This window comes from Aquarana catesbeiana, unplaced genomic scaffold (assembly GCF_042186555.1).
Source record: "Aquarana catesbeiana isolate 2022-GZ unplaced genomic scaffold, ASM4218655v1 unanchor232, whole genome shotgun sequence".
Taxonomy (NCBI): Eukaryota; Metazoa; Chordata; class Amphibia; order Anura; family Ranidae; genus Aquarana; species Aquarana catesbeiana.
The window spans coordinates 499,773-525,098 of record NW_027362660.1 but is presented as its reverse complement, the minus strand read 5'-3'; the positions used below and the strand labels follow the sequence as shown (position 1 = coordinate 525,098).

General features: G+C 44.5%; 2 protein-coding genes across 2 annotated transcripts in view; one reads left to right on the top strand and one right to left on the bottom strand.

Annotated features, from left to right (window-relative positions):
- The window catches only part of LOC141121788 (uncharacterized), a 50,444-nt gene extending 26,018 nt beyond the window's left edge, over window positions 1-24,426 (bottom strand). Inside the window, exons 1-8 of the mRNA XM_073611507.1 lie at window positions 23,949-24,426; window positions 21,033-21,160; window positions 20,823-20,946; window positions 20,619-20,716; window positions 20,320-20,538; window positions 20,034-20,240; window positions 19,771-19,912; window positions 17,978-19,122 (exon numbers count right to left, since the gene is read on the bottom strand). Coding sequence (XP_073467608.1) covers window positions 17,978-19,122; window positions 19,771-19,912; window positions 20,034-20,240; window positions 20,320-20,538; window positions 20,619-20,716; window positions 20,823-20,907 — 1,896 coding nt within the window. The 5' untranslated portion in view covers window positions 20,908-20,946; window positions 21,033-21,160; window positions 23,949-24,426. The remainder of the gene's footprint in view (window positions 1-17,977; window positions 19,123-19,770; window positions 19,913-20,033; window positions 20,241-20,319; window positions 20,539-20,618; window positions 20,717-20,822; window positions 20,947-21,032; window positions 21,161-23,948) is intronic.
- LOC141121795 (uncharacterized) overlaps window positions 1-25,326 on the top strand; it is a 329,972-nt gene that overhangs the window by 81,454 nt on the left and 223,192 nt on the right. The window lies entirely within an intron of this gene.

Sequence of the window (25,326 nt, the reverse complement as noted above, 5' to 3'; positions counted from 1 at the left end):
CAAATCTAAAATATTATTCCACTCATGACCGCATGAATACATATGTGGAATAACGAATCATAAAATTCATCTACCTACAGAATCTATCTAAAAGTCATTTAAAAAACAGTTGAGGTCTAGCTCAATATTGAGGCCTCTCGGGGTTAAACTCTTAAAGCGGAATATCCATTCCGTCTCTCTCCGTGATAGGTCCCTTACCCTGTTGGAACCCCGCCAGGAAGGGTGGACCACATCAATGCCGCAAAATTGCAACAGAGAGGGGTCTTGTTTGTGTTTGACCTTAAAGTGCATGGATACACTGTGATACTTATATCCATTTTTTATGTTGGTGAGGTGTTCACTAATGCGGATCTTTAACTGTCTCTTAGTCCTCCCAACGTAATATAAGCCACAGGGGCACCACATGAGGTATACCACATGTGTAGTGGTACACGTACTGAATTCATTAATATCAAACCTTTCCCCCTCTCTGTTGGTAACGCTGGTAATGCCTCTATTGCTGACCCTCACTGTTTTACAACAAACACATTTCCTATAGCAGAAAAAACCTTTAAAATTAAAAGATAAGGATCTCGGTTTAGGTGGATCTAAAATCTTCTTCACTATCCGATCACCTATATTTGGGGTCTTCCTATAAATGAACCTTGGATGTGCAGGTAATATTCCTCCCAGGTGTTTATCCTTGCACAAAATGTACCAGTATTTTCTATAAATGTTCTCGATTTCTTTATACTGGTGGTGAAAGCCAGAGATAAAACTTAATTGATGTTGTAGATCCCCTCCTTGTACTACTTTTTCTTTCAGGCACTGTTCCCTGGGGATATTAGCTACTTCTTGTACAATTTTAGTAAGCTCTTCATCTTTATACCCTTTTTGCATAAACTTGTTCTTCAAAAAATCTGACTGGGACAAATAGTCTTCCATCTGAGTGCAATTCCGACGGATCCGCAATAGCTGGCCTTTCGGGATATTCCTTATCCATAATGGATGGTGGCCACTATTGAGCTAGACCTCAACTGTTTTTTAAATGACTTTTAGATAGATTCTGTAGGTAGATGAATTTTATGATTCGTTATTCCACATATGTATTCATGCGGTCATGAGTGGAATAATATTTTAGATTTGTATGATTTTTATAGTTTTTAACATATGTTTTATAAGTAAGCAATAAGGTTACCAATTGATTGGTGATCATAGCTGCAGATCTATTAATAGTGATTTTTAGAGATTTTATGACCAATTAATCTCCACCCTTCGCTGAGGGTAAAGGTTGGGGATTTTTATGGATTTAAGTCAACCATTCTTGTTTTTTCCATATACATTTGGTATGATTTATTCTGATATTTTGATATTTTGATATTTATCTATTTCCTCACCATAGCCAGGGTAAACGGTTTTCAAACATTTTTATTTTTGATTTTAATATGCTTATTACATCATAACATGGGTTTTTTAATTCATATATGTTAAGAGATGGGATTATGATATATGGAGATGTGAAGTTTGATATATGGTTATATATATGTGTACCGCTTTAATATGTGGAACGCACAGTATACGTTTTTTTGACATGTCAGGGGGAATAGCGCTGTCCGATAGCCTGCCATTCCGGGATGTATAGGTACAAACTGAGATGGATGGTAGGGATCTCACAGTGCCAACTAATGCAGTTATACTGAGGCGTGTGCTGTGGAGAACAGCGGGGGTTTGTGCTCACGGGGACACTCGTAGAGCGCAGACGCTGAATAAAGATATGCGCACGCGCACTGAGGAGTCTCTGTTCGACGGGTAACCTGGAGAGAGATGCGCACGCGCACTAAGACGTCTTCAGTTTGATTGGAGAGAGGAGGGTATAAAAGGAGTGATGGATGTCTAGGACGGCCTATCCCATGAATAAGGTACAGGCGTATCGAAACATGTTGGGGGCGTGGCCGTAAGAGAGATAACACCACGTACTAGTGACAGGAAGAAGCGAGCTGCACGGCTAACCAAGAGGGGGGACAGCTTTACCCATCTATATAGCAAGCGGTGAGAGGGTGAGAGACACTTTGAACGCTGTGTATTAGAGGGTCCGCCGTGACCGCATACCCCCTAGGAGGTTGACCTCAGCTGCTGTGTGATATTACATTGGACGGATTGCTGTGGAGTTTACTGTGCTTAAAATGTTTTTACACAATGTGAGTGGAACTGTTGGAGTGTATTTTGTAGTGTGATATATTAAAGTGTTTGACGTTATTACACTATTGGGAGTTTTTTTCTATTTCTATATGGAACGAGTCTCCTGGATTTACAGGCTGTAATCCTTGCCAGTTGCAATAGCCATCTATGCCTTTTAGCCTCATACGATACTGGAGGCATGAGGAGCTGGTGAGTGGCTGTCCATAGGGAGAGTGGTCACTGAACACAGAGGTGTGGTGGAAGAGTACAATAAAAGAACTCACATTTCTACAACAGAAGGACTTGCTGTGGCACATTACATGCTGTTTTTTGATCACTATCACGGACACTATTTGTTGCACTCTTATTTATGGACTGTATATTCATTTTCATTTTACCACAAGGGAATTATGTATAGCAACTTTTGAGTAATATTTACACTGAGTCACGTTATGTATTATGGTGTTTATAATTTAATACGTTTGTTGAATATGAGGTGGGGATATCATTAAGATATATATATATATTTTTTGCATATATTCTCACTATAACATATCATTTGGGTGTAAGTTGAATTGCACCATATGTAGATATACACCAATAAAATAGGTGGTTAGATTTAGTATTTTGTTATATTTCACCGTAGGGGGTGAATTAGATGCGTTGAGATTAGCGCCACAATTTAATTTGTCACGGGAGGAGATTATTATTTATCACTCAGTACAGATTTAAATTCTATTTCAGTATTTCTCTATTCTATCAGGGAGGGAGGTGGAGGCAATGTGATGGTCATATGATCTCCAGACTTCACAGGAGGAAAATTTTAGATCTGAACACAAATAGTAAAATTTAAATGATATTCCCAGAATCCTCCTCACCTCTCCATTCAGGTTTCCGCTTTATTAAAGCCCCACTTCAGACTGATGTATAATTTACCCCACAGGACAACCACACTACGCAGGATAAAAGCTTGTAGCAGGCATTCTGATGTCATTACATACAACACAGGACCAACAGTCCTACTTTGCTAGTGGGGATGTCAAGGGTCCGCCCACATCCTAAGAGCATCAGAAAAAATAGCCAGATGGAGAAACATTGGGAGGAGGAGCTGTGAGGTCAGTGTGATGTCATAGGACATATAGACTCTGGATGGAGAGACGTTTAGAGAGGGAGATTTGAGAGGTCCTCTGTATGAGGCTCCCATGCAAACCAAATCATTGTTCCTGGGTGTGTCCTACTTCTCCTAAACTGAAGAGTGAACTTTGACCTTTACCATACAGAAATCTGTCAGGAATCTGTGAAAGTAAGCTCTCATGTGATCAGGTGACGTGCGGAGGAACGGAGTGTAAATAGCAGACAATTTTCTCCAGAGCTCCTAATGGTGGGGATGGATTTTGCTGAGTTCTGGTGCCAAGTTTCCACCCCCCAGGATCACTGCAGGTGTGGAGAAAAGCTGTGTAAGAGGATATGGAGGAGAGATGAGGAGGAGATCCAGGAATCAGGATAAAGGTCAGGACAAGCAACAGACGAGCGCATCCAAGAGATGAAGCCGGGGTCACTACACAGAAAATCAATCCAAGGAAACAACAGGCAGGACGAGGAATAGCAAGAAGGAGCTCAGAGACAAATGAGAATATTGCTCAGCCAATGGGAGATGATCTCAGCATGACTTACATAATGAAGAAGATGAGGGGGAGGGGAGGAAGTCACTTAAGGCGGGGCTTGACAAATTTGCTTTGAATCTAGGAGTCAGCTAAAAAAGGAGAGACAGTGAGGAGAAATATCAGCAGCGGGAGCTCAGTGAGATGAGTCCTCTCATGCCGCTGTCCTCCCCTGACTTCACAGGTCGGGTGTCACCTCCTCCTCCTCCCCTCACCCTCCCACCTGGCCCCGCTCCGAGCCACATTCCTGTCTGAATAATGTGTCCGGGTTTCAGGCAGAAACATTATTCAGACCAACAGTGAGAATGGGCTGACAAGAGCCCAGGGGCCAGGATGTCATTTCTAGTCACCATGGTGACCTGGGATTTGACCATAGAGACATGGAAATTCAGCTGGTTCAGCAGGGATCGGTCACATTTCCATCCATGTGTGGTCACTGCCGGATAAAAGTCACTCCATCAGCGGCTGCAGCCAATAGCTTCATCACTGATCTGTGTATTCTGAGAGCGGAGGAGCGCCCCCCATTGTCAGAATACAATAGTGCAGCGGGGAGGATTCCCCCATCCCCCTCCAATGTGTTCAGTTTGTTTTTGCGCAGCCCGTTGGCTGAATGAAATAACTGAACCATGTAAAATAGCAAAATATAATAATCATCAACTGATCCCCCTGAAGGGTTTATTCTACATTTCCACACTATATATGTGTGTATCATCATCTGCTGGAGATAAAAGACATCACAGTGACTATGGAGGAAGAGGACGGACATGACGGGGGGGTTACTGGGTGTAAATAGAAAATAAGATCTTATTACCTCCTCTACTGCTACTTCCTCCCTACTCACCTCTCAAACGGAACTTCCTGTCTGTACCTGACATCACTTCCTGTATACATAGAGACTTCCTGTCTAAAAATGAGATCACCATCTTGTGGAGCTCGAAGGAACTGCATCTATGAGAAACATCTCGTAGTGTGAACACGGCCTTGTGCTGTGTGTGTATGTACTGTATATCCTTATAGATGGGTCATCTCCACTCCCACCAAGGGGGATAGAAATATATTACTGCTCGGGGGGAGACATTTTGGCCCCTTTGATTTTGCAGTAAAATTGATTGCAGATTTAGTCATGTAGAACATCTGTTATATGGATACAAAGAACCCCAGCTGAGAGTAAAGGGTGGAAATGGCTCCTGATCCCCAGATTTGGGCAATTATGCCACCAATAGGGATGAGCCGAACACCCCCCGGTTCGGCTCGCACCAGAACATACCGAACAGGCAAAAAATTCGGAAGAACACGCGAACACAGTTAAAGTCTATGGGACACGAACATGAAAAATCAAAAGTGCTAATTTTAAAGGCTAATATGCAAGTTATTGTCAAAAAAGTGTTTGGGGACCCGGGTCCTGCCCCAGGGGTCATGGATCAATGCAACATTTTTTTTTGTAAACAACCATTTTTTCGGGAGCAGCGATTTTTTAATGCTAAAAGTGAAACAATAAAAATGAAATATTCCTTTAACCACTTTGTCGCACTTTGAATGAAAATTGCGCGGTCATACAACACTGTACTCAAATGAAATTTTTATCATTTTTTTCCCACAAATAGAGGTTTCTTTTGGTGGTATTTGATCACCTCTGCGGTTTTTAGTTTTTGTTAAAAAAATGGAAAAAAAACGAATTAAAAAAAAAAACTTATTTTTTTTAATATTTTGTTATAAAATTTTCCAAACAGGTAATTTTTCTCCTTCATTGATGTACGCTGATGAGGCGGCAGTGATGGGCACTGATGGGTGACAGTGATGGGCACTGATGGGTGGCAATAATGGGCACTGATTGCTTACACTGATAGGCAGCACTGCTAGTTGGCACTGATTGGCACCACTGGTGGGCATTGATAGGTGGCACTTGTGGGCATTGATAGGTGGCACTTGTGGGCATTGATAGGTGGCACTGCTGGGCACTGGCAGGTGGCAATGGCAGGTGGCACTGGCAGGCACAGATGAGGCATATGTGCCTCCTTCCTCTTCGGGACCGATGTCCCTTTAACATAAGCCAGTGATCGGCTTTTTTTTTTTCCTCATGCTGTTAGTGTGAGGAGAAAAAAAACGATTACTGAGCTTTTGTTTACATAATGTGATCAGCTGTACTTGGCTGACAGCTGATCACATGGTAAGGGGCCAGGATCCGCCCCTTACTTGGATCTGTGATCATCCGAGTCTCCGTGACTCGGTGATCACAGCGTGCGCACCGCACGCCCTGCAGGGTGCGCGCGGTGCGTGTGCACAGGGGAGGACGTTCCATGAAGGCCTTCCGGAAATTGAGGTCTGCGCTGTAGCTGTCATTCGGCTATGGCCCGGACCTCAAGTGGTTAAATATTGTGCCAGGGGGTGTCTATAGTATGCCTGTAAAGTAGCGCATCTTTCCCATGTTTAGAACAATACCACAGCAAAATGACATTTCTAAAGGAATAAATCTCATTTAAAACGCCTCGCTGCTGTAATGTATTGTCGGATTCTGGCAATATAGATAAAAATCATTGAACAAAAAGGGCATGGGTCCCCCCCAGTCCATTACCAGGCCCTTTGGGTCTGGTATGAATATTAAGGGGAACCCCAAACCAAAATGAAAAAAAAAATTCTATGGGGTCTCCCTAAAATCCATACCAGGCCCTTCAGGTCTGATATGGAAATTAAGGGGAACCCTGCACCAAATTAAAAAAAAATGGCATAGGGTTCTCCCCAAAATCCATACCAGACACTTCAGGTCTGGTATGCATTTTAAGGGGAACCCTGCGCCAAAATTTTAAAAAATAGCATAGGGGTCCCCCCAAAATCCATACCAGACCCTTATCCGAGCACGCAAAATGGCAGGCTGCAGGAAAAGAGGGGGGGACGAGAGAGCTCCACCCCTCCTGAACCATACCAGGCAACATACCCTCAACATGGGGAGGGTGCTTTGGAGTAGCCCCCCAAAGCACCTTGTTCCCATGTTGATGGGGACAAGGGCCTCATCCCCACAAGGGCATGGGTTCCCCCCCAGTCCATTACCAGGCCCTTTGGGTCTGGTATGAATATTAAGGGGAACCCCAAACCAAAATTTAAAAAAAATTGCGTGGGGGTCCCCCCAAACTCCATACCAAACCCTTCAGGTCTGATATGGAAATTTAGGGGAACCCTGCACCAAATGAAAAAAAAATGGCATAGGGGTCCCCCAAAATCCATACCAGACCGAAGTGTCTGGTATGGATTTTAAGGGGAACTCTGCGCCAAAATTTAAAAAAAATGGTGTAGGGGTCCCCCCAAAATCCATACCAGACCCTTATTCAAGTATGCAAACTGGCAGGCTGCAGAAAAAGAGGGGGGGACGAGAGAACCCCTCCCTCCTGAACCATACCAGGCCACATGCCCTCAACATGGGGAGGGTGTTTTGGAGTAGCCCCCCAAAGCACCTTGTCCCCATGTTGATGGGGACGAGGGCCTCATCCCCACAACCCTTGACGGTGGTTGTGGGGGTATGCGGGCGGGGGGCTTATCGGAATCTGGAAGCCCCCTTTAACAAGGGGACCCCCAGATCCCGGCCCCCCCATGTGAATTGGTAATGGAATATACCCCTACTATTTCACAAAAAAAGTGTCAAAAATGGTAAAAAAAGACAAGACAGCTTGGGACAAGTCCTTTATTAAATGATAAAAAAATAAAAATGTCCAGCGATGTAAATTCACGATGGACCGAAAAAGAAAAAAGAAGCTGCAACCGTTCCGCCTCCATAGGAGGCTCCCGCCGAGTGACGCTTCTTCTGGGTAACAGTTCTTATATCGCTGAGGGCGGGTGCTACCAGGTGACGTAAACGGGTGACCCCGCCCCCCTCTGGTGCCACTGGGGCTTCTCCGTGGCTTAGGAAGAATACCTTTTTATGTCCACTTGATGTTGCTGATGATCAAGGAAATTATTTAAATGATGGCAAAAATTTGTCACAGCTCGACAAATACTTGTCACCCCCATCCAGAAAACTCTTTTTTCCTGACGCAAACATGGCAGCATAGTAGTGATAGAGCTCCGCCTCTTGACCACTCCCTCAGGACCAGTGAATAGCATAAATGAAAGGCCTAGTTAGGCCCGACTCCATTCTTCTTTTTTTCCTCATACCCCAACGCACCAGTAAAGCGTAAGCAGTACTATGTCCCCCCCTCTGCCTCCGTGCAGCATCCGGCTGGGTTAAGCCTTTCCCAGTGCGAAGTCCCAGCACTCAGGCTGCTAAAATGCGCTATAGTCTGGGAGCCCCTTCTGTGGGTCTTATTGGGGCCACTGAAGTGTTTCCACTTTAGGAACAAAATCTGCTTTTAAAATTGGTAACTGCAGCGCTTGTGGAATATAGGGGGGCAGCTATGCTTTATCTCTCTCTTGGCTCCTTGTGCCATACAGGGTTGTCTGTCCTTTTTACCTATGTCTCACCTATGTGTGTATACGTATATACACGTTAAAAAATATAAATAAATGTATGTTAATGTGTGGTTATACATATGTGTATGTATGTGTGTGTGGGTGTATGTAAATACATGTATGTATTGTAGGGGATCAGAGGGGTAAAAGGCCGGTTCAGACAGTTCAGTAAAATAAAAATGGCTTTATTCAGCAAAACAAACAGAAGAAATGACAGGCTTGTCTTGTCACACAGGTGCAGAGATAGGAAAAGTTCAGTCTCTTTAGCCAACAGGCTGATATATGGACAAAGTACACGGCTCTCGCCAGAGCTACAGTCTCTGGCATGGTTTTGCTCACCCCAGCAGGTACACAATCCAGCAATAGATCCTCTCACACAGCATGCTGCTGTGTCTCTCTCTCTAAACACACAACTCCTCTCTGACATCTTCGGCATATATGTGTGTGTGTATATATATATATATATATATATATATATATATGGGTATGTGTGTATATATGTAGATATATGTGTGTGAACATATGTCGGAGAAAAGTTCCAAGGAAGATGTCTTTGCTCCTCTTCTCCAGAGCCAGCGCACCAGCAAGAGTCCTGCAGGGCCTGTGGCGCAGTATCTATGCCCAGGAGGCTGGTGAGTAGACAGTACCTGGAGGAGTATGCAGCTAACAGGTAATGCCAAATGTCTTTATTATTGATAAGTGTGGCACAAGATTCTGTCTTGAACTCGCCTTAATTACCTGAAGCAACTGTTACACTTGTATTGGAAACTGTTGGAGACTGTTGCCATAGGAGACAGCGTTCCTTTTCCGTGCAGATGTGGCATCTTGCTGGATGACTTTCACTGCGTGGCTGTCCTATAGAAGTCTGGGAGTCTGCCGGGTTGGCGTTGCACAGACACATTTGGGTGCCCCAAGGAGAGTAGTAATATAGTGCACAGAGCGCGCCAGTGGGTGTGGCCAAATTGCCCTTGCTGATATCATTACCCTTCAGTGATGCCAAACAGCCACCTACAGCGGCAACAGATTTGTGTATGACTATCTCAGTTACTTGGGGAACCACAGCCTGGTCTGGGTAATGTGTTCGGGGTTCAGGTGGGCTGAAACCCTGACACATGCTTCAAAACCCAAACTGTTTGGGTGAATCCTGGACAGGTGGCACATCCTCGGTGTCTGGCGCCCATGAATCTACTTTGCACTGCACCTACTATGCCTTGCGACCTGCTCTATGCGGAGGGATGTCGACAACTCATGGCTCTGGAGGTTCTCATTGGACTGAAGGAGGCCTGGATCCTTGCTACATATATTACAGATGCAGCAGTCTGCTACTCAAAATATAGAGGCTGACCAGGAAGTCCCCCTAGTTGCTTGTCTAACCACTGGAAGAGCACCCTGGTACTTTGGCGGCTAGGGAGGCCATATGGTTGAGACCCTGGGCTGCGTATTGCTTCCTAGAAACAAAAGTGGGGAAGAATGGAGGGGGTTTGAGAAAAAAGCCCATATAAACAGGATGTCGAACCTGTATACCCTGAACAAGCTAAAGGTCAACCTGCTCCTACATACTGTAGCATCTGCAGGCCAGCAATAATCAGCCCATGTACTGGGTGAGTCTAATGGGAATGGCTTAATAACTATCAACCAGCTGGACTCTGAGGAGAGTGGCAGGGTCTGCATTCCTTTAGACATGATTTCCTATTGGGAGCATCTTGTCAAAAAATTACATTTTTGTAGCAGTGGATGTGTCATGAAAGGCGTCCTGTTAGCACAGCCGTTGGCGGAAGATCGGTTAACAGAACCACTGTTGATAGAGCCAGAGGACGTGTGCGGAGGCGCGTTGGCGTGAACGGACGCATGCGGGTGCGCGCTAGTACGAACAAGTGTACGCGGGTGCACGATGGTATGAACGGGCACGTACGATCGGTACACGGGCGTGCATGAGTGCGCACGGATGCGTGCAGTCGTGCAGTGTGACAGCGTTTGGCGCCCATTAGGCCTATTTAAAGGAGCCTGTCAGCATGCCTCCTTGCTGTCCGGTCTACAGCTTTCCCTGTGACCCTAAGCTACCTGAATACCTGCCTCCCTGCTTCCTGTTACCCGGCCTGCTCCTGACTACTCCTGTTTGCTGCTAGTCCCTGACCCCGGCTTGTTTGTCTATTCTCCTGCCTCTTCCTACAGATATCCGCTACCTGCCTGTTGCCAACCCGGACTGTATCCTCACTACTCTTCTGCCTCCGTTTGGTACCTGCTTGCCCGCCAGTGTTGACCCGGCCTGTCTGATTCTGCTTGTGCTCCAGCTGAACTACAGAGCACCTCCCTGCTGTCCGCTGTTCCTGGGTTCCTGCCTGCTACAGTGCTTCACCTCACAGCTAGTGGTTCCAGTGTTCCTGCCAGAGTTCCAGTGCATCTTCTTACAGCCTGCTGTTCCAGTGCTCCAGCTGAACTACAGAACACCTCCCTGCTACCTGCTGTTCCGGAGTTCCTGCCTGCTACCGTGCTTTTCCCCACGGCCAGTGGTTCCAGTGTTCCTGCCAGTGATCTGGTGCATCTTCTTACAGTCTGCTGTTCCAGTGCTCCAGTTGAACTACAGAGACACCTGCCACCTGCCAGGCACTTGTGGCCTCCTGCGCTCTCGAGTCCCTGTTTCCTCTATCAGGGGTTCTTGAGTCAGAGGCACACGAGAGGCCACTCCCTGCACTCTGGGCTCCGCCATCAGGTACGTGACAGTATGCCAAAAATCTGCTTTGTATCTTAGTGCAGACTTCTGGGAAATCCAGTCACACAAATGCATGCCCAGACAAGTGCAAGGCAAGACCTAGAAGGCACGCTTCATAGGTTTTTTGGACGGCATGTTGTACAGAGCCTTGGATGAAGGTATCAGGCACTCATGGTCACTTCGGGGGAGATTCCTCACTGCTCCTCCTCCAGACCATTTCTCTCCCACGAAGCTGCCAAGTCCACCACAACAGTAGGTGGGCTGCTACAATGCTTACAGACGCTTCAGACTCAAGAGGGATTGTAGGTTTTCTACCCAATCCTGTATGGAGTTCGCAGATGTTGGCTAGTGTCCAGTTGCAAATCGGAAGAGGTTGAACCCTTTGGGCCCTCTTTGAGATCTTTAAGAAGGAGTCCATTAAACAGTACAACCCCATGGTTGGATGCTGTTGCTGGATCGTCAGGATGTCTATCCTATCCTCAAACCTTAGAGGGAAAGCAAAACCAACTTTCTCCATCCCAACGGTTAGTGTACCTGGGGGTGCTCTGCTAGTTCCTCTGGTTTACTTCCATCAGAGGAAGTGGTGACAGTCAGGAACAGAATTATGAGGACGGACACTTCCACTTGTTTGATGGCTTCTCAGTGCCTCAGTCATCTGGGCACAACGTCATCATGCATACAGATGATTCCTGGGGTGCATGGGCACCTTTGCAAATTTCAACTAGAATTCTTTGTGCAAGGGAGGAAACGGGATCGAACACAGTTAATAACAGTGTTACTCAGTATGAGTAGCGATCCATGGTGATGGAAAGTCCTTGAGGAGGTCTCGGTCCGTTAGGAACCTTAGACTGGAGAATTGCTACGAATCATGTCTGCAAGACAGCCGGGGAGATGCACTGCGAGGGACTTTTGGTCAAGGCAAGAGATTCTCAGCCAAGGAGGGTAATCTTGAACATGCTGGGGGTTCAAACAGTCCTTTTAGCACTTTGGCCTTACTACACAGAGTCAAGGAGGACCAATCTCCTTGCAGTTCAGCAACAGGGCAGCAGTTGCCTATATTCAGCTCCAGGGTGAAACTCGCAGCAATATTCTATTGAGAGAGGTGAAACCCATAACACCTGGGGTGGAAGATCACCAGCAAAATTCCCAGCGGATTTTTTTTGAACAAATACAAGCTTCCCAGAGCACAACAAGTGGGTCTACGTCCCAGGTCTTCTCTGAGCTGGTCCACAGGTGGGGCCTACCACAGACAGACCTCCTCGTTTCCCACAGTAATCAAAAACTTTGGTCTGACTTTGTTTCCGTACCCCAAGGCGCAGGGGGCAGATGCTCAGGTCTCTCCCTGGGACTGCAATGTAACCTATACATTTTTCCCCAACATTTCCAGTAAATGAGATTCCTCTTGAAGCTGTCAAGGGAAAACATAGTTGTCATAGCTAGTCCTCCATATTGACCAGGAGGCCCTCAGTTTTCCCTGGCCATTCATTTCAGGATACAGAAGACATTTCCCCTCCATAACATATGCAGACTGGGGCTGCAAGCAGGGGCACTAAAGGGGGAGGATGGGCAATTCTGGTTGCTCCAGTTTCACTCCAGAGTGATCTCTACTTTGTTGTGTGCGAGAAGACATTCTACTTACAACATCTAGGCCTAATTCTGGAAAAAAGTTTGCTTCTTCTTGGTAGGGTGAGACATTGATCCTACTGCCCTTCCAGTGTCAGCTGTTCTATACTTCCTCCAGGCCTTAGCCTATCCTCACATAGCTCACTAGTGTGGGCTATATCGGCAATAACACATTTAAATGGGCCAAGAATCCTTCAGTTTGCACAACTTTTGAGGGCAGTCATGAGGAGTCGGTCACCAAGGAAGAAAGATCTATTGGAGTTGCTGGATCTCATATCAGTTTAACCATTTGTTCCAACAGAGCAGTGTTCAGGCCATCACTTACAAGGCAGTGAGGGTTACCAGAGATTCATGCTCTTGGAGCTTCAAAGTAAAAAAAATATATATATACAGGGCTTTTTTTCAGCGGGAACGTGGGGGAATGCAGTTCCGGCACCTCCTGGACTGACTGTATGTAATGGTACAGTGTGCTGGGGTGTGCTGCAGGGTATTGATGCACACTGCTGTGGGGTAAATTCTAGCTGGAGGGGATATATTGTTGCTAAGGAGGTCTATTGTTGCTGGGGGTGGGTCTTATGTTGCTGGGGGGTCAGTTGTTGCTGAAAGAGACCTACTGTTGGGGGGAGGGGTCTATTGTTGATGGCTGCCAGAGAGTCTATTGATGCTGGCTGTGCAGAGATCTGTTGATCCTGCTGGGAGTCTATTGTTGCTGGGGGGGGGGAATTTTGTTGTGGGTTGCTCCATTGTTTTTAGGGGGGTCTATTGTTGCTGGCTGCAGGGGATCTTTTTAATTGCTTTTCTTGATATCATTACCAAATTCCATACAAATTACTTAGCAACACAAAATGATACTTTGTTCTGTGTTGTCTAAAAGGGGAGGTACTGGGAGGTGGGTAGGGCATGGAAAGAAGGGATGGTGCTCGGAGGTGGGTAGGGACAGAGAAAAGGGGTGACTCGGAAAGGAGGAATTCCTGCACCTATTGTCTGAGAAAAAAAGCCCTGTATATATATATATATATATATATATATATATATATATATATTTCATTTCATATACATATATTTCATTTCAACTGGGAATCATTAAGGGAAAAAGGTTACTGCCTGGATCCTAGCAGGCTTGGCTGTGCATATAGGAATAGGGGTCGGGAGCCTCCGTCAGTGGCGGCGGAGCACTCTACCAGAGCGGTTGCTGCCTCATAGGCAACACATTCAAGAGAATCTATGTTACCCATCTGTAGAGGGGCATCGTGGTCGTTCCAACATTCCTACTCAAACTTGACGGAATAGACCCGGGGGCCTTGTCATCAGGGGACTTTGTAGGAAGGACTATTCAGTCCTCTGTCTCATCCTAATTAGAAGATTGGTTTGACAAGTAGATCCCACCCTGTCAGCTAGTTATTTATCACTAGTATGCTGCCATGTTGGCGTCAGGAAAAAGGAAAATTGTATCAAATACTTACTGTAATTTTCCTTTCCTGACGCCAAACCATGGCAGCATACGGTCCCACCCTTGTACGTTTCGGTATGTAGATAATTACAGAGAATGGGCTGGGGCCTAACTAGGCCTTTCATTTATGCTAATCACTGGTCTTGAGGGAGCAGTCAAAGGTGGAGCTCTATCACTAGTATGCTGCCATGATGGTTTGGCATCAGGAAAGGAAAATTATGGTAAGTATTTGATACAATTTTCCCTTTTATTTAGTAGATCCCTTCATTTCCTTCATCAGACATGATTTCATACTAATACCGGGGATCATACTCGTACAGTTATGAGTACAGTAGGCATCGAAGAACATGAGTTCATTAAGCCAACAGTATTAATCTAACCATTGATTTAACATCAAAAGTGATAACCACTTACTGCTCGCTGCAATGTCTTAGAACTCCCAGACATTATACATTTTCTGAATGCAGAGACCCCGGAGAATAAAATTTTGGTTGTTGCAATTGTTTATGTAGCACAATATATGCACATTTATCAAATGCAAATTTTCAGGAAAAAAAAAACACACTTAAATAAATTTTAAAGCAAACACAATAACAATGTGTTGGTAAAATATAAAAGAGGATATTTTGTCGAATAAATAGACTCCAGACATGATCAGATTTAAAATTGCGCACTCCAGTGAAATAGTGACAAACGACGGTACCTAAAATCATCCATAGATGACACTGTAAAAGCATTTATAGGTGATCAGTTTAGAGTTAAATGTGAGCTCTGGCACTAGAATGATTGCTCTCACTCTGACGTTCGCTGTGATACCTTCCATGTTTGGTGTAATCACTGTTTACATACGTGTGCTGGACCTACATGTGCATTTGTGCAGGAGCATGGATAGATGGGCTGCCTTAAGTTTTTAAAATTTATTTCATTTAAATCTTTTTTTAGTTTTTTTTCATTCAACTTTATTACTATCACAAGGTGTTTAACAACATCCCTTGTGATAGCTTGGACAGTGACAGGTCCTCTTTACTGAGAGATCAGACCCCTGATCCCTCCTCTGCCCTCCAAGAATCCGATCAAACAGAAATCTGCAGCATCCCTGGAGTATAGGCCAGGTAAACACCCAACCAACAACAGAAGAGAGGAAATCCTTGTCATTACTGGCTTCATTTAACATAGAGGAGATGGAGGAATGGATGTTCTTCTTTCTCTTTTGTGTGCAGCTGACTCGACTGCTTCCAGTGGTCCCAGGCTCCCCCGGGGGAACTGAAAAACCCAGGACTGGTTGTTGGATGGGGGACCTTCCATGTGCTGTAGAAGGGATTTGCGACTGTATAGAAGCTCCAATCACTTTAAATTGGTATTTTCCATTTTAAATTAATGAAAATAAGTCAATCAGCGCATCAAATAGTCTAATAACATTATTTTTTAACCCGAATTAACACAGATGGAATGTGCATGAACTTCCATTTGGATGAATTTCAGTGCAAAATTTTCATGACTAGGCGTCTAAATGTCAGAAGACGTTTATTTAACTAGTTGCCATCTGCCTGCAATGTACTGCATGCAAAGCGGTGTACCTGTACATCGCTTGATACCTCCGAGTGCACACGTGTGTGTGCCCCCTCGCTGACCCCCGCTGCCATTCCTTCCAGGAGCAGTTCACTGTTTTACTGCCAATAGCAGCATCAAGGTCAGTTAGTGCCCTTCCCATCCAGGGTCAGCTAGTGTTAGATTGCCCGCACATTATCACACTAACTCTATAGGTCGCTGATCACCGTCATTACTACTACAGGGGGTCCCCTAGTTACAAACATCCGACTTACAAATGACTCTTACTTACAAACGGAGGGAGACAACAGGAAGTGAGAGGAAATCTACCCCTAGGAAGGGAAATTCACTCCTCTAAGAGCTATTATGGGGAAAAGGTACCTCCACTGATGCTTTATCTCCAAGGTTTGTTTCCACAACAACCCAAAATTTTCAAAATCTAACTGTCATTGGGACAGAAAGTGAGGTGAAATCTTCTGAACAGGGGCACACACAGCAAAACAAATGTTACAGGGGTGTTAACCCTTACCTATGCTATCCAAAAAGCTTAAAAATTGTTTTTTTGGCTGGAGCTACACTTAAAAAATGTACCTGTTCCGACTTACAAACAAATTCAACTTAAGAACAAACCAACAATCCCTAACTTGTTTGTAACCCGGGGACCCCCTGTATAGTGTCTGTATGGATCATTATACATTAGCTCTTCACCATCATTGTATTTCATTACTAATATTTCTGAAAACGACAATGTATATTTAAGTGATTCCATTAATGTGTGATATAAATCACTAAATGAAATGATGTAAAAACCGGAAGTGACGACACCTGGCTCCTCCCTGACGCACTGCGTCAATAAACACGTGACTTCATCAAAGGGTGAATGATGATTCATATTCATCTGGAATATGCAGTTCAGTTTTGGGCACCGGTTCTCAAAAAGGATATGGGGGAACTGGAGAAAGTGCAGAGAAGGGCAACCAAACTGATAAGAGGCACGGAGGAGATCAGCTATGAGGAAAGATTAGATGAACTGAATTTATTCTCTCTTGAGAATAAGAGATTAAGGGGGGATATGATCAACATGTACAAATATATAAGGGGTCCATATAGTGAACTTGGTGTTGAGTTATTCACTTTAAGGTCATCACAGAGGATAAGGGGGCACTCAATACGCCTAGAGGAAAAAAGATTTCATCTCCAAATACGGAAAGGTTTCTTTATAGTAAGAGCTGTGAAAATGTGGAATAGACTACCTCCAGAGGTGGTTCGGGCCAGCTCAGTAGATTGCTTTAAAAAAGACCTGGATTATTTTCTAAATGTACATAATATAACTGGGTACTAACATTTTAAGCTGAAAGCTGATCCTCGGGGGATCAGTAAGGAATTTTTTTTCCTTTACTGTAGCAAATTGGAGAATGGGGTTTTTTGCCTTCCTCTGGATCACCTGTGGGTGAAGGATTGTGTATATGGGATTGCATTATTATTATTTTTTTTTTTTGGTTGGACTAGATAGACTTGTGTCTTTTTTCAACCTAACTATGTAACCAGTGCCCACCAGGTATGCTTGTCAGTACCTCCTCATCAGTGCCACACATCAGTGCTGTATATTAGTGCCACCTCATCAGTGCCCATCAGTGAAGCAGAAAACATACTTATTTAACATTTTATAACAGAAACAAAGAAAAACTTTTTCTTTTCGTAATTTTCTGTCTTTATTTGTAGCACAAAAAAAAAAAGCCACCAGTGGTGATCAAATACCACCAAAAGAAAGCTAAAAATGACATATGAGTACAGTGTTGAAATTGTTATTCAAAGTGTGAGAGCGCTGAAGGATGAAAGTTGGCCTGGGCAGGAAGGGGGTGCCCGATATTGAAGTGGTTAAACATGTGGGCAAAAAACCCCCAAGAAAAATGTCTCTGGCAGTGAAAGGGTCAAAGGAAACATACCCCTTCGGGAAGATGTTACATGTTCCTGTTCCTGCAGTGGCTCAGCGATCCGAGTCCTCTGTGTGACAGCAGTGCGGGGAGAAGTTCCCCGTACCGGCTGTCACTTTATGAAAAGAGCGCGGCCGTGCCATTCATTCACAGGGTTCTGTCCTTTACCGATGTCGGCTTGTAGTTTTCAATGAACTCCCACTCCCTTTAAAAATTTCCACACCCCTGGAACTGTTTCTTACATGATGAAGATCAGCCATGGAGTATATCTGAGGAGTATATCAGGGCTTGCTTCTTCCCCACATGAGAGCTGTGATGTCCAGCAACATTCATATAGAAGACATTTCCCACACTCAAGACACTAATACACCTCGAGGATTGTGTGGGATCCATGATGTACATGAAGACAGGACTTCAGTGAGGAACAATTCCCTCACTTAGGACAAAAAAGTGGCTTCTCCCCTGTGTGAGATCTTTGATGTGTGTAAAGATTAGACTTCCGTGAAAAACATTTCCCGCTCACAGGACAGGAATATGGCTTTTCCCCCGTGTGAGATCTCTGATGTCTATTAAAACTGGAATTGTCTGAAAAACATTTTCCGCACTCAAGACAGGAATATGGCTTCTCCCCTGTGTGAGATCTCTGATGTTTGTTAAGACTGGACTTCACTGAAAAACATTTCCCGCACTCAGGACAGGAATACGGCTTCTCACCTGTGTGAGATCTCTGATGTGTGTAAAGATTGGACTTCTCTGAAAAATATTTCCCGCATTCAGGACAGGAATATGGCTTCTCACCTGTGTGAAATCTCTGATGTGTGTAAAGACTGGACTTCTGTGAAAAACATTTCCCGCACTCAGGACAGGAATACGGCTTCTCCCCTGTGTGAGATCTCTGATGCATGACAAGGTCTGATTTTTGTATAAAACATTTCCCGCACTCAGGACAGGAATACGGCTTCTCTCCTGTGTGACATCTCTGATGTATGACAAGGTCTGATTTTTGTATAAAACATTTCCCGCATTCAGGACAGGAATACGGCTTCTCCCCTGTGTGCAATTTCTGATGTATGTAAAGACTGGACTTCACTGAAAAACATTTTCCACACTCAGGACAGGAATACGGCTTCTGCCCTGTGTGAAATCTCTGATGTGTGTGAAGATGGAACTTCCGTGAAAAACATTTCCCGCACTCAGGACAGGAATACGGCTTCTCGCCTGTGTGAGATCTCTGATGTGTGTAAACATGGGACTTCATTGAAAAACATTTTCCGCACTCAGGACAGGAATATGGCTTCTCCCCCGTGTGAGATCTTTTATGAACATTAAGATTGTATTTAGAATGGAAACCCTTCCCGCACTCAGTACAGGAAAACCTCTTATGTTTTGGAAGGACAGCACCAGCACCATCCCTCACAGTCTGAGGTTCCTCAGGATAAGAGGAATACGATGGTCCATCTACACTGTGTGGTGCCGGATGGACATTTGAGGTAGCCGAGTTTTCTCCTGGACTATACTGTGTGATGTCCTCATCTTCTACTTTACAGTCTGGAGACAAAGTGAGACAATCCTCTGAGGTTTTCCTCATCTCCCGTCCATCTACTAAAATAGAAATAAAAAGATTATTACTAGACAGGAGCAGATTGGTTCCCCTAAACCAGGACTCCGCCCACATCAGGCAGCTTGTCTCTGAGGATCTTACAATTCTCCCTCAAGGTAACTAGTAAATGGGTCCTCTGTAGGGCGGCAACTAATGATTATTTTCATAATTGGTTAGTTGGCTGATTCTTGTTTCGATTAATTGGATAAAAACCTCAAAAAAAGTTTGGTGTATAATTTTGTTAATATTCTTGAATATCTATATGCAGTGGTAAATATAAATATCCAGATATATAGTTTGATATTTAATCCACTCTGAGAATAACAGACAGATAGATAGATGTATTATTAAATGTCATCGGCACATGCTCATTGATGCCGTTGCTTCAGCTGACGTTCTGTTAACGGCGGCTCCCACGTGCGGGATTGACGTCATTGCGGCTCTGGCCAATCACAGCGCCAGAGCCCGCTATACCCCCGAAATAACTCCAGGAGACATATCGCCAGGCAGAGCAGTGTGTTGGGACCGCTGCAGGCTCTTCGATCCAAGGTGAGTATTTCATAATAAGCTAGTATGCTATGCATACTAGCACATTATGCCTTTGTCTTGCAGGTTTTTTTTGTGGGTTTACAACCACTTTAATGACCCACCTTTGCTGATCTCTGTAGGAGTGTCCTCCTCTATAAATGTCCCCGTTATTCCATCCTCCTCCATAGACTGCTGATCATCCCTCACATACCTCTCTTCTTCTTCTGCATTAACCTCAAATTCTATATCGATTGCATCTCCACTCTAAATCAAGAAAATGAGAGTGAATATCATCTGTAAGATACAAGATTTATTATTGTGACATCACATAAAAAATCCACACATTGTCTCTATAAGTGTGTTTTACAAGCTCCGTCCCACCAACCTTGTAACAGTGAGGGATGGTGTGATCTTCCTGTGTAGAATCCCAGGAATACAGAGGACGGGGACATCTCTCTGGTGGGTTCCTGGTATTTGGTGGCTCCATCATATCCTTGTGTCCTTCTGAAAACTCCTCCATCACTCCATATTCCTCATCCTCCTCTTTATACTTTTCTTTAACATCAATATTATCATCCCCGAGGATTCCACTCTGAATATATAATAAAACATTCATTGTAACAAACATGCTGTGTATAAATCAGAACTACCAATAATTGTCAATCCTCTACCTGATGATGGTGAGGGATGGTGTGACCTTCCTGTGTGGAATCCCGGGAATACAGAGGACGGGGACATCTCTCTGGTGGGTTTCTGTAGCTGGATGACTCCACCATGGTGTCCTGGTACAGATCTTTGTGTTCTTTTAGAGACTCTGACTCCTCCGTCACTCCATCCTCTTCTTTTATCTCTTCTTTAACTTCAACTTTGGAATCTCTCAGGTTTCCACTCTGAATATACAATAAAAATTACATCAATGCAGATAATGTACAGATCCTAATGATACTATCAGTGATTGTTCCTCATCTACCTGATGATGGTGAGGGATGGTGTGATCTTCCTGTGTGGAATCCCGGGAATACAGAGGACGGGGACATCTCTCTGGTGGGTTCCCATTACTGGATCCATCTGTAGGAAACACACACACTGACTGAATACATTGTTTCTATGTGTTTATCAGATGATGGGGGCTCTAGGTGGAGCCTCCGTCCTTTACAATAAAGTCTCCTCTTACCCGGTGATGTGAGGGGCGGCTGATTGTCCATCATGACATCCTTGTAGAGATCCTTGTGTCCTTCTAAATCCTCCCACTCCTCCATGGAGAAATAGACAGTGACATCCTGACACCTTATAGGAACCTGACACACACAATGATACAGTCACCATCCAGACACATCCCTTGTCTGTTACTGGATAATGTCCCAGAATTCCCAGCTCCGCTCACCTCTCCTCCATGATCTCTCTGGTGACTTCTAGAATCTTCTTTTTATTTCTCTATTCTATCAGGGAGGGAGGTGGAGGCAATGTGATGGTCATATGATCTCCAGACTTCACATGAGGAAAATTCTAGATCTGAACACAAATAGATAAAATGAAATGATATTTCCAGAATTCTCCTCACCTCACCATTCAGGTTTCCAGTTTATTAAAGCTGCATTTCAGACTGAGGTATAATTTACCCACACAGGACCCCCACACTATGCAGGTTAAAAGCTTGTAGTAGGCATTCTAATGTCATTATATGCAATGCAGGACCAACAGTCCCACTTTGCTAGTGAGGATGCCAAGGGTCCGCCCACATCCTAAGAGCATCAGTAAAAAAAAAAAAAAGCCAGAAGGAGGGACATTGGGAGGAGGAGCTGTGAGGTCAGTGTGATGTCATAGGACATATAGACTCTGGATGGAGAGACGTTTAGAGAGGGAGATTTGAGAGGTCCTCTATATGAGGCTCCCATGCAAACCAAATCATTCTTCCTGGGTGTGTCCTACCTCTCCTAAACTGAAGAGTGAACTTTGACCTTTACCATACAGAAATCTGTCAGGAATCTGTGAAAGTAAGCTCTCATGTGATCAGGTGACGTGCGGAGTAACGGAGTGTAAATAGCAGACAATTTTCTCCAGAGCTCCTAATGGTGGGGATGGATTTTGCTGAGTGCTGGTGCCAAGTTTCCACCCCCCAGGATCACTGCAGGTGTGGAGAAAAGCTGTGTAAGAGGATATGGAGGAGAGATGAGGAGGAGATCCAGGAATCAGGATAAAGGTCAGGAGGAGCAACAGACGAGCGCATCCAAGAGATGAAGCCGGGGTCACTACACAGAAAATCAATCCAAGGAAACAACAGGCAGGACGAGGAATAGCAAGAAGGAGCTCAGAGACAAATGAGAATATTGCTCAGCCAATGGGAGATTATCTCAGCATGACTTACATAATGAAGGAGATGAGGGGGAGGGGAGGAAGTCACTTAAGGCGGGGCTTGACAAATTTGCTTTGAATCTAGGAGTCAGCTAAAAAAGTTAGGAGACAGTTTTTATTAGCGTTGCATGGGTTGTCAGTGCCTGAGGCAAGGTAAGTAAGTTTTGGGTGCAGAATGCAGGACATGTGGTGCAGGGTGCTGAACACAGGACATAGGTTGCAGTTTACCAGAGAAGGGTGTAGGTCACTGCAGTTCATGGGATGCAGGAGAAGGGTGCAGAACACAGAAATGGGGTGCAGAATGCAGCATATGGGTTGCAGAATATAGGGTGAAGGGTGCAGGACATGTTATGTAGGACATGTGGTGCAGAACACAGGACATGGGGTGCAGTACAAGTTGTGCAATGTGCAAAAGATGAGGTGCAGAGCACAGGACATAGGGTGAAGGGTGCAGTTCACTGCAGAACATGGGGGAACACAGGACATGGGGTGCAGAATGCAGGACAGTAATCCAATCCCCACTCCCCCTGTGTCCTCCTGCATGTCCTGTACATCTCCCCCAGCAGTGTGTGAGAGCAGAGTGGATGGAGAGGACATCTTGTGTACATAAAGCAGCATGTCCCTCCCTGGCTGGTTTCTTAGCTGGCTGCTTTGCAGTCTTGTCCTGGTTACTCCTGTAAGGACTCTGTAGTCCTGTTTCTCAGCACCTTGTGGGGATCTTTGTGGCAGTGCCGAGGTGGCGCCATGTTGGAGATTCGGTCCCGCTCCTTCCTCTCTGTTCTGCCGGAGGGCTCTGCAGGGACACAGGCAGCTGTGGGTTGTGATAATAATGCGGCCGCAGAAAGGAGAAAGATGGGCAATAAGATGAGTCCTCTCATGCCGCTGTCCTGCCCAGTCCACCCCTGACCTCACTGGTCGGGTGCCATCATCTCCTCCTCCTCCCCTCACCCTCCCGCCTGGTCCCGCTCTGAGCCACATTCCTGTCTGAATAATGTGTCCGGGTTTCAGGCAGAAACATCATTCAGACCAACAGTGATAATGGGCTGACAAGAGCCCAGGGGCCAGGACGCCATTTCTAGTCACCATGGTGACCTGGGATTTGACCATAGAGACATGGAAATTCAGCTGGTTCAGCAGGGATCGGTCACATTTCCATCCATGTGTGGTCACTGCCGGATAAAAGTCACTCGATCAGCGGCTGCAGCCAATAGCTTCATCACTGATCTGTGTATTCTGAGAGCGGAGGAGCGCCCCCCATTGTCAGAATACAATAGTGCAGCGGGGAGGATTCCCCCATCCCCCTCCAATGTGTGGATGGGGGAATCGGTTCAGATTCTTTTGCTCAGCCCACTGGCTGAACGATAAAACTGAACCATGTATGGCCAGATTTGGAAGGAAGATATATTCATCATTAGTGATGGTCTCGGGCGTGTTTGAATCCCCACATTCCCGATCCCACCAGGAAGCCGACACTGCACAGAGCTAATCACAGGCAGGGAGACATTTCCTGATCTGTGCAGCTGAGGACCAGGAAATCTCACTGCCTGTGATTAGCGCTGTGCAGTGTCGGCTTCCTGGCGGGATCAGGAATGTGAGGGTTTCAAACATGCTCGAGCTACCTCAACCCTACCGTATTAATTACACAGGTTCTGTGGCTGATTAAGGTGGTAATTAAACTCACTTGGTTCCTTATCTGCATTATATTTGCCACAGAACCCGTGTAATTCATATGTGTTCAGGTTTAAAGTGATGAGGTGGCAACCCTAACCCGAGTCCATCACTATTCATCATCAACTGATCCTCCCTGAAGGGTTTAATCTAGGTTTCCACATTATATATGTGTGTATCATCATCTGCTGGAGATAAAAGACATCACAGTGACTATGGAGGAAGAGGACGGACATGACGGGGGGTTACTGGGTGTAAATAGAAAATAAGATCTTATTACCTCCTCTACTGCCACTTCCAGCAATGTCTTTTCATTACTTCCTCCCAACTCACCTCTCACCCGGAACTTCCTGTTTGTACCTGACATCACTTCCTGTCTTTTGAAAGTGGAGCTCCACATTTTGACAGGAAACATGTGGCCTCCACTCCACCTTTTTTTTTATTTTTTATTTAATAAACTTTAATGTAACAAACATTCAATAGACATTAGAAACAATGTTTTCTGTCACGTCTGCATTTCCAGATGGTATCTGGCTGAAGACTGGAGCTCGACTCTGCACAGGAGTCATGTGACCTCCACAGATATATATATATATATATATATATATATAAATCAACTTTAACCCCTTCACTGCACACATGTTTAAAAAATAATTGTAGGCCTGAAGATTAAAAACCCCTCCCCTAAACATGATATATTTTCTGAAAGCAGACACTAGACATCTAGAGAATAAAAATTTTGGTAAAATTTTGGTAGTTCCAATTTTTTATGTAGCAAGCTATTACCACAAAGGTCTAGGAAACACAAAATTTCAGTAAAAAAAAAAAAAAAAAAATACACTAAAGTGAATTCTAGGGCAAAGAAATGCAAGGAATTACCCAATGTTGGTAAAATATAAAAGCTGAGGTTGCACCGAGTAAATAGATACCCAACACGTCACACCTTAAATTTGTGTTTGCCCATGAAATGGTGGCAAACTTCAGTACCCCATATAGGCGACACTTCAAAAGCCCCCTATAGGTCATCAGTTTAGTGTTACAGAGGTCGTCTGGTGTAGAATTATCGCTCTCATTCCAGTGTGTGCGGCGATATGCAACATGTGTATCAAAATAAATGTTTTAAAGTGTAGGCGTCCCCAACGCTTGTGTTTACATTCATACATTTGTATATGTGGGGGTGGGGGGGCCTCAAAAAAATTTTTTGGGGGGGGGATTTTATGTGCTTGGGTGTAACTTTACTTTTTTTTTTTTGTTTAACCACTTCACCTCCTGAAGGTTTACCCCCTGCATGACCAGGCCATTTTTTGCGCTACAGAACTGCATTATTTTAACTGTCAATTGTGCGGTCGTGCAACGCTGTACCCAAATAAAATTGATGTATTTTTTTCCCCCACAAATAGTGATTTCTTTTGGTGGTATTTTATCACCTCTGTGTTTTTTTTTTTTTTTTGCGCTATAAACAAAAAAAGAGCTGCAATTTTGAAAAAACAAAAAACAAAAAAAACAATATTTGTTTAATTTCTGCTATAAAACATCCAATAGAAAAATGTAAAAAATCGAATTCCTTCATCAATTTAGGCCAATATGTATTCTGCTACATATTTTTGGTAAAACAAAATTCCCAATAATCGTATATTGATTGGTTTGCGCAAAAGTTA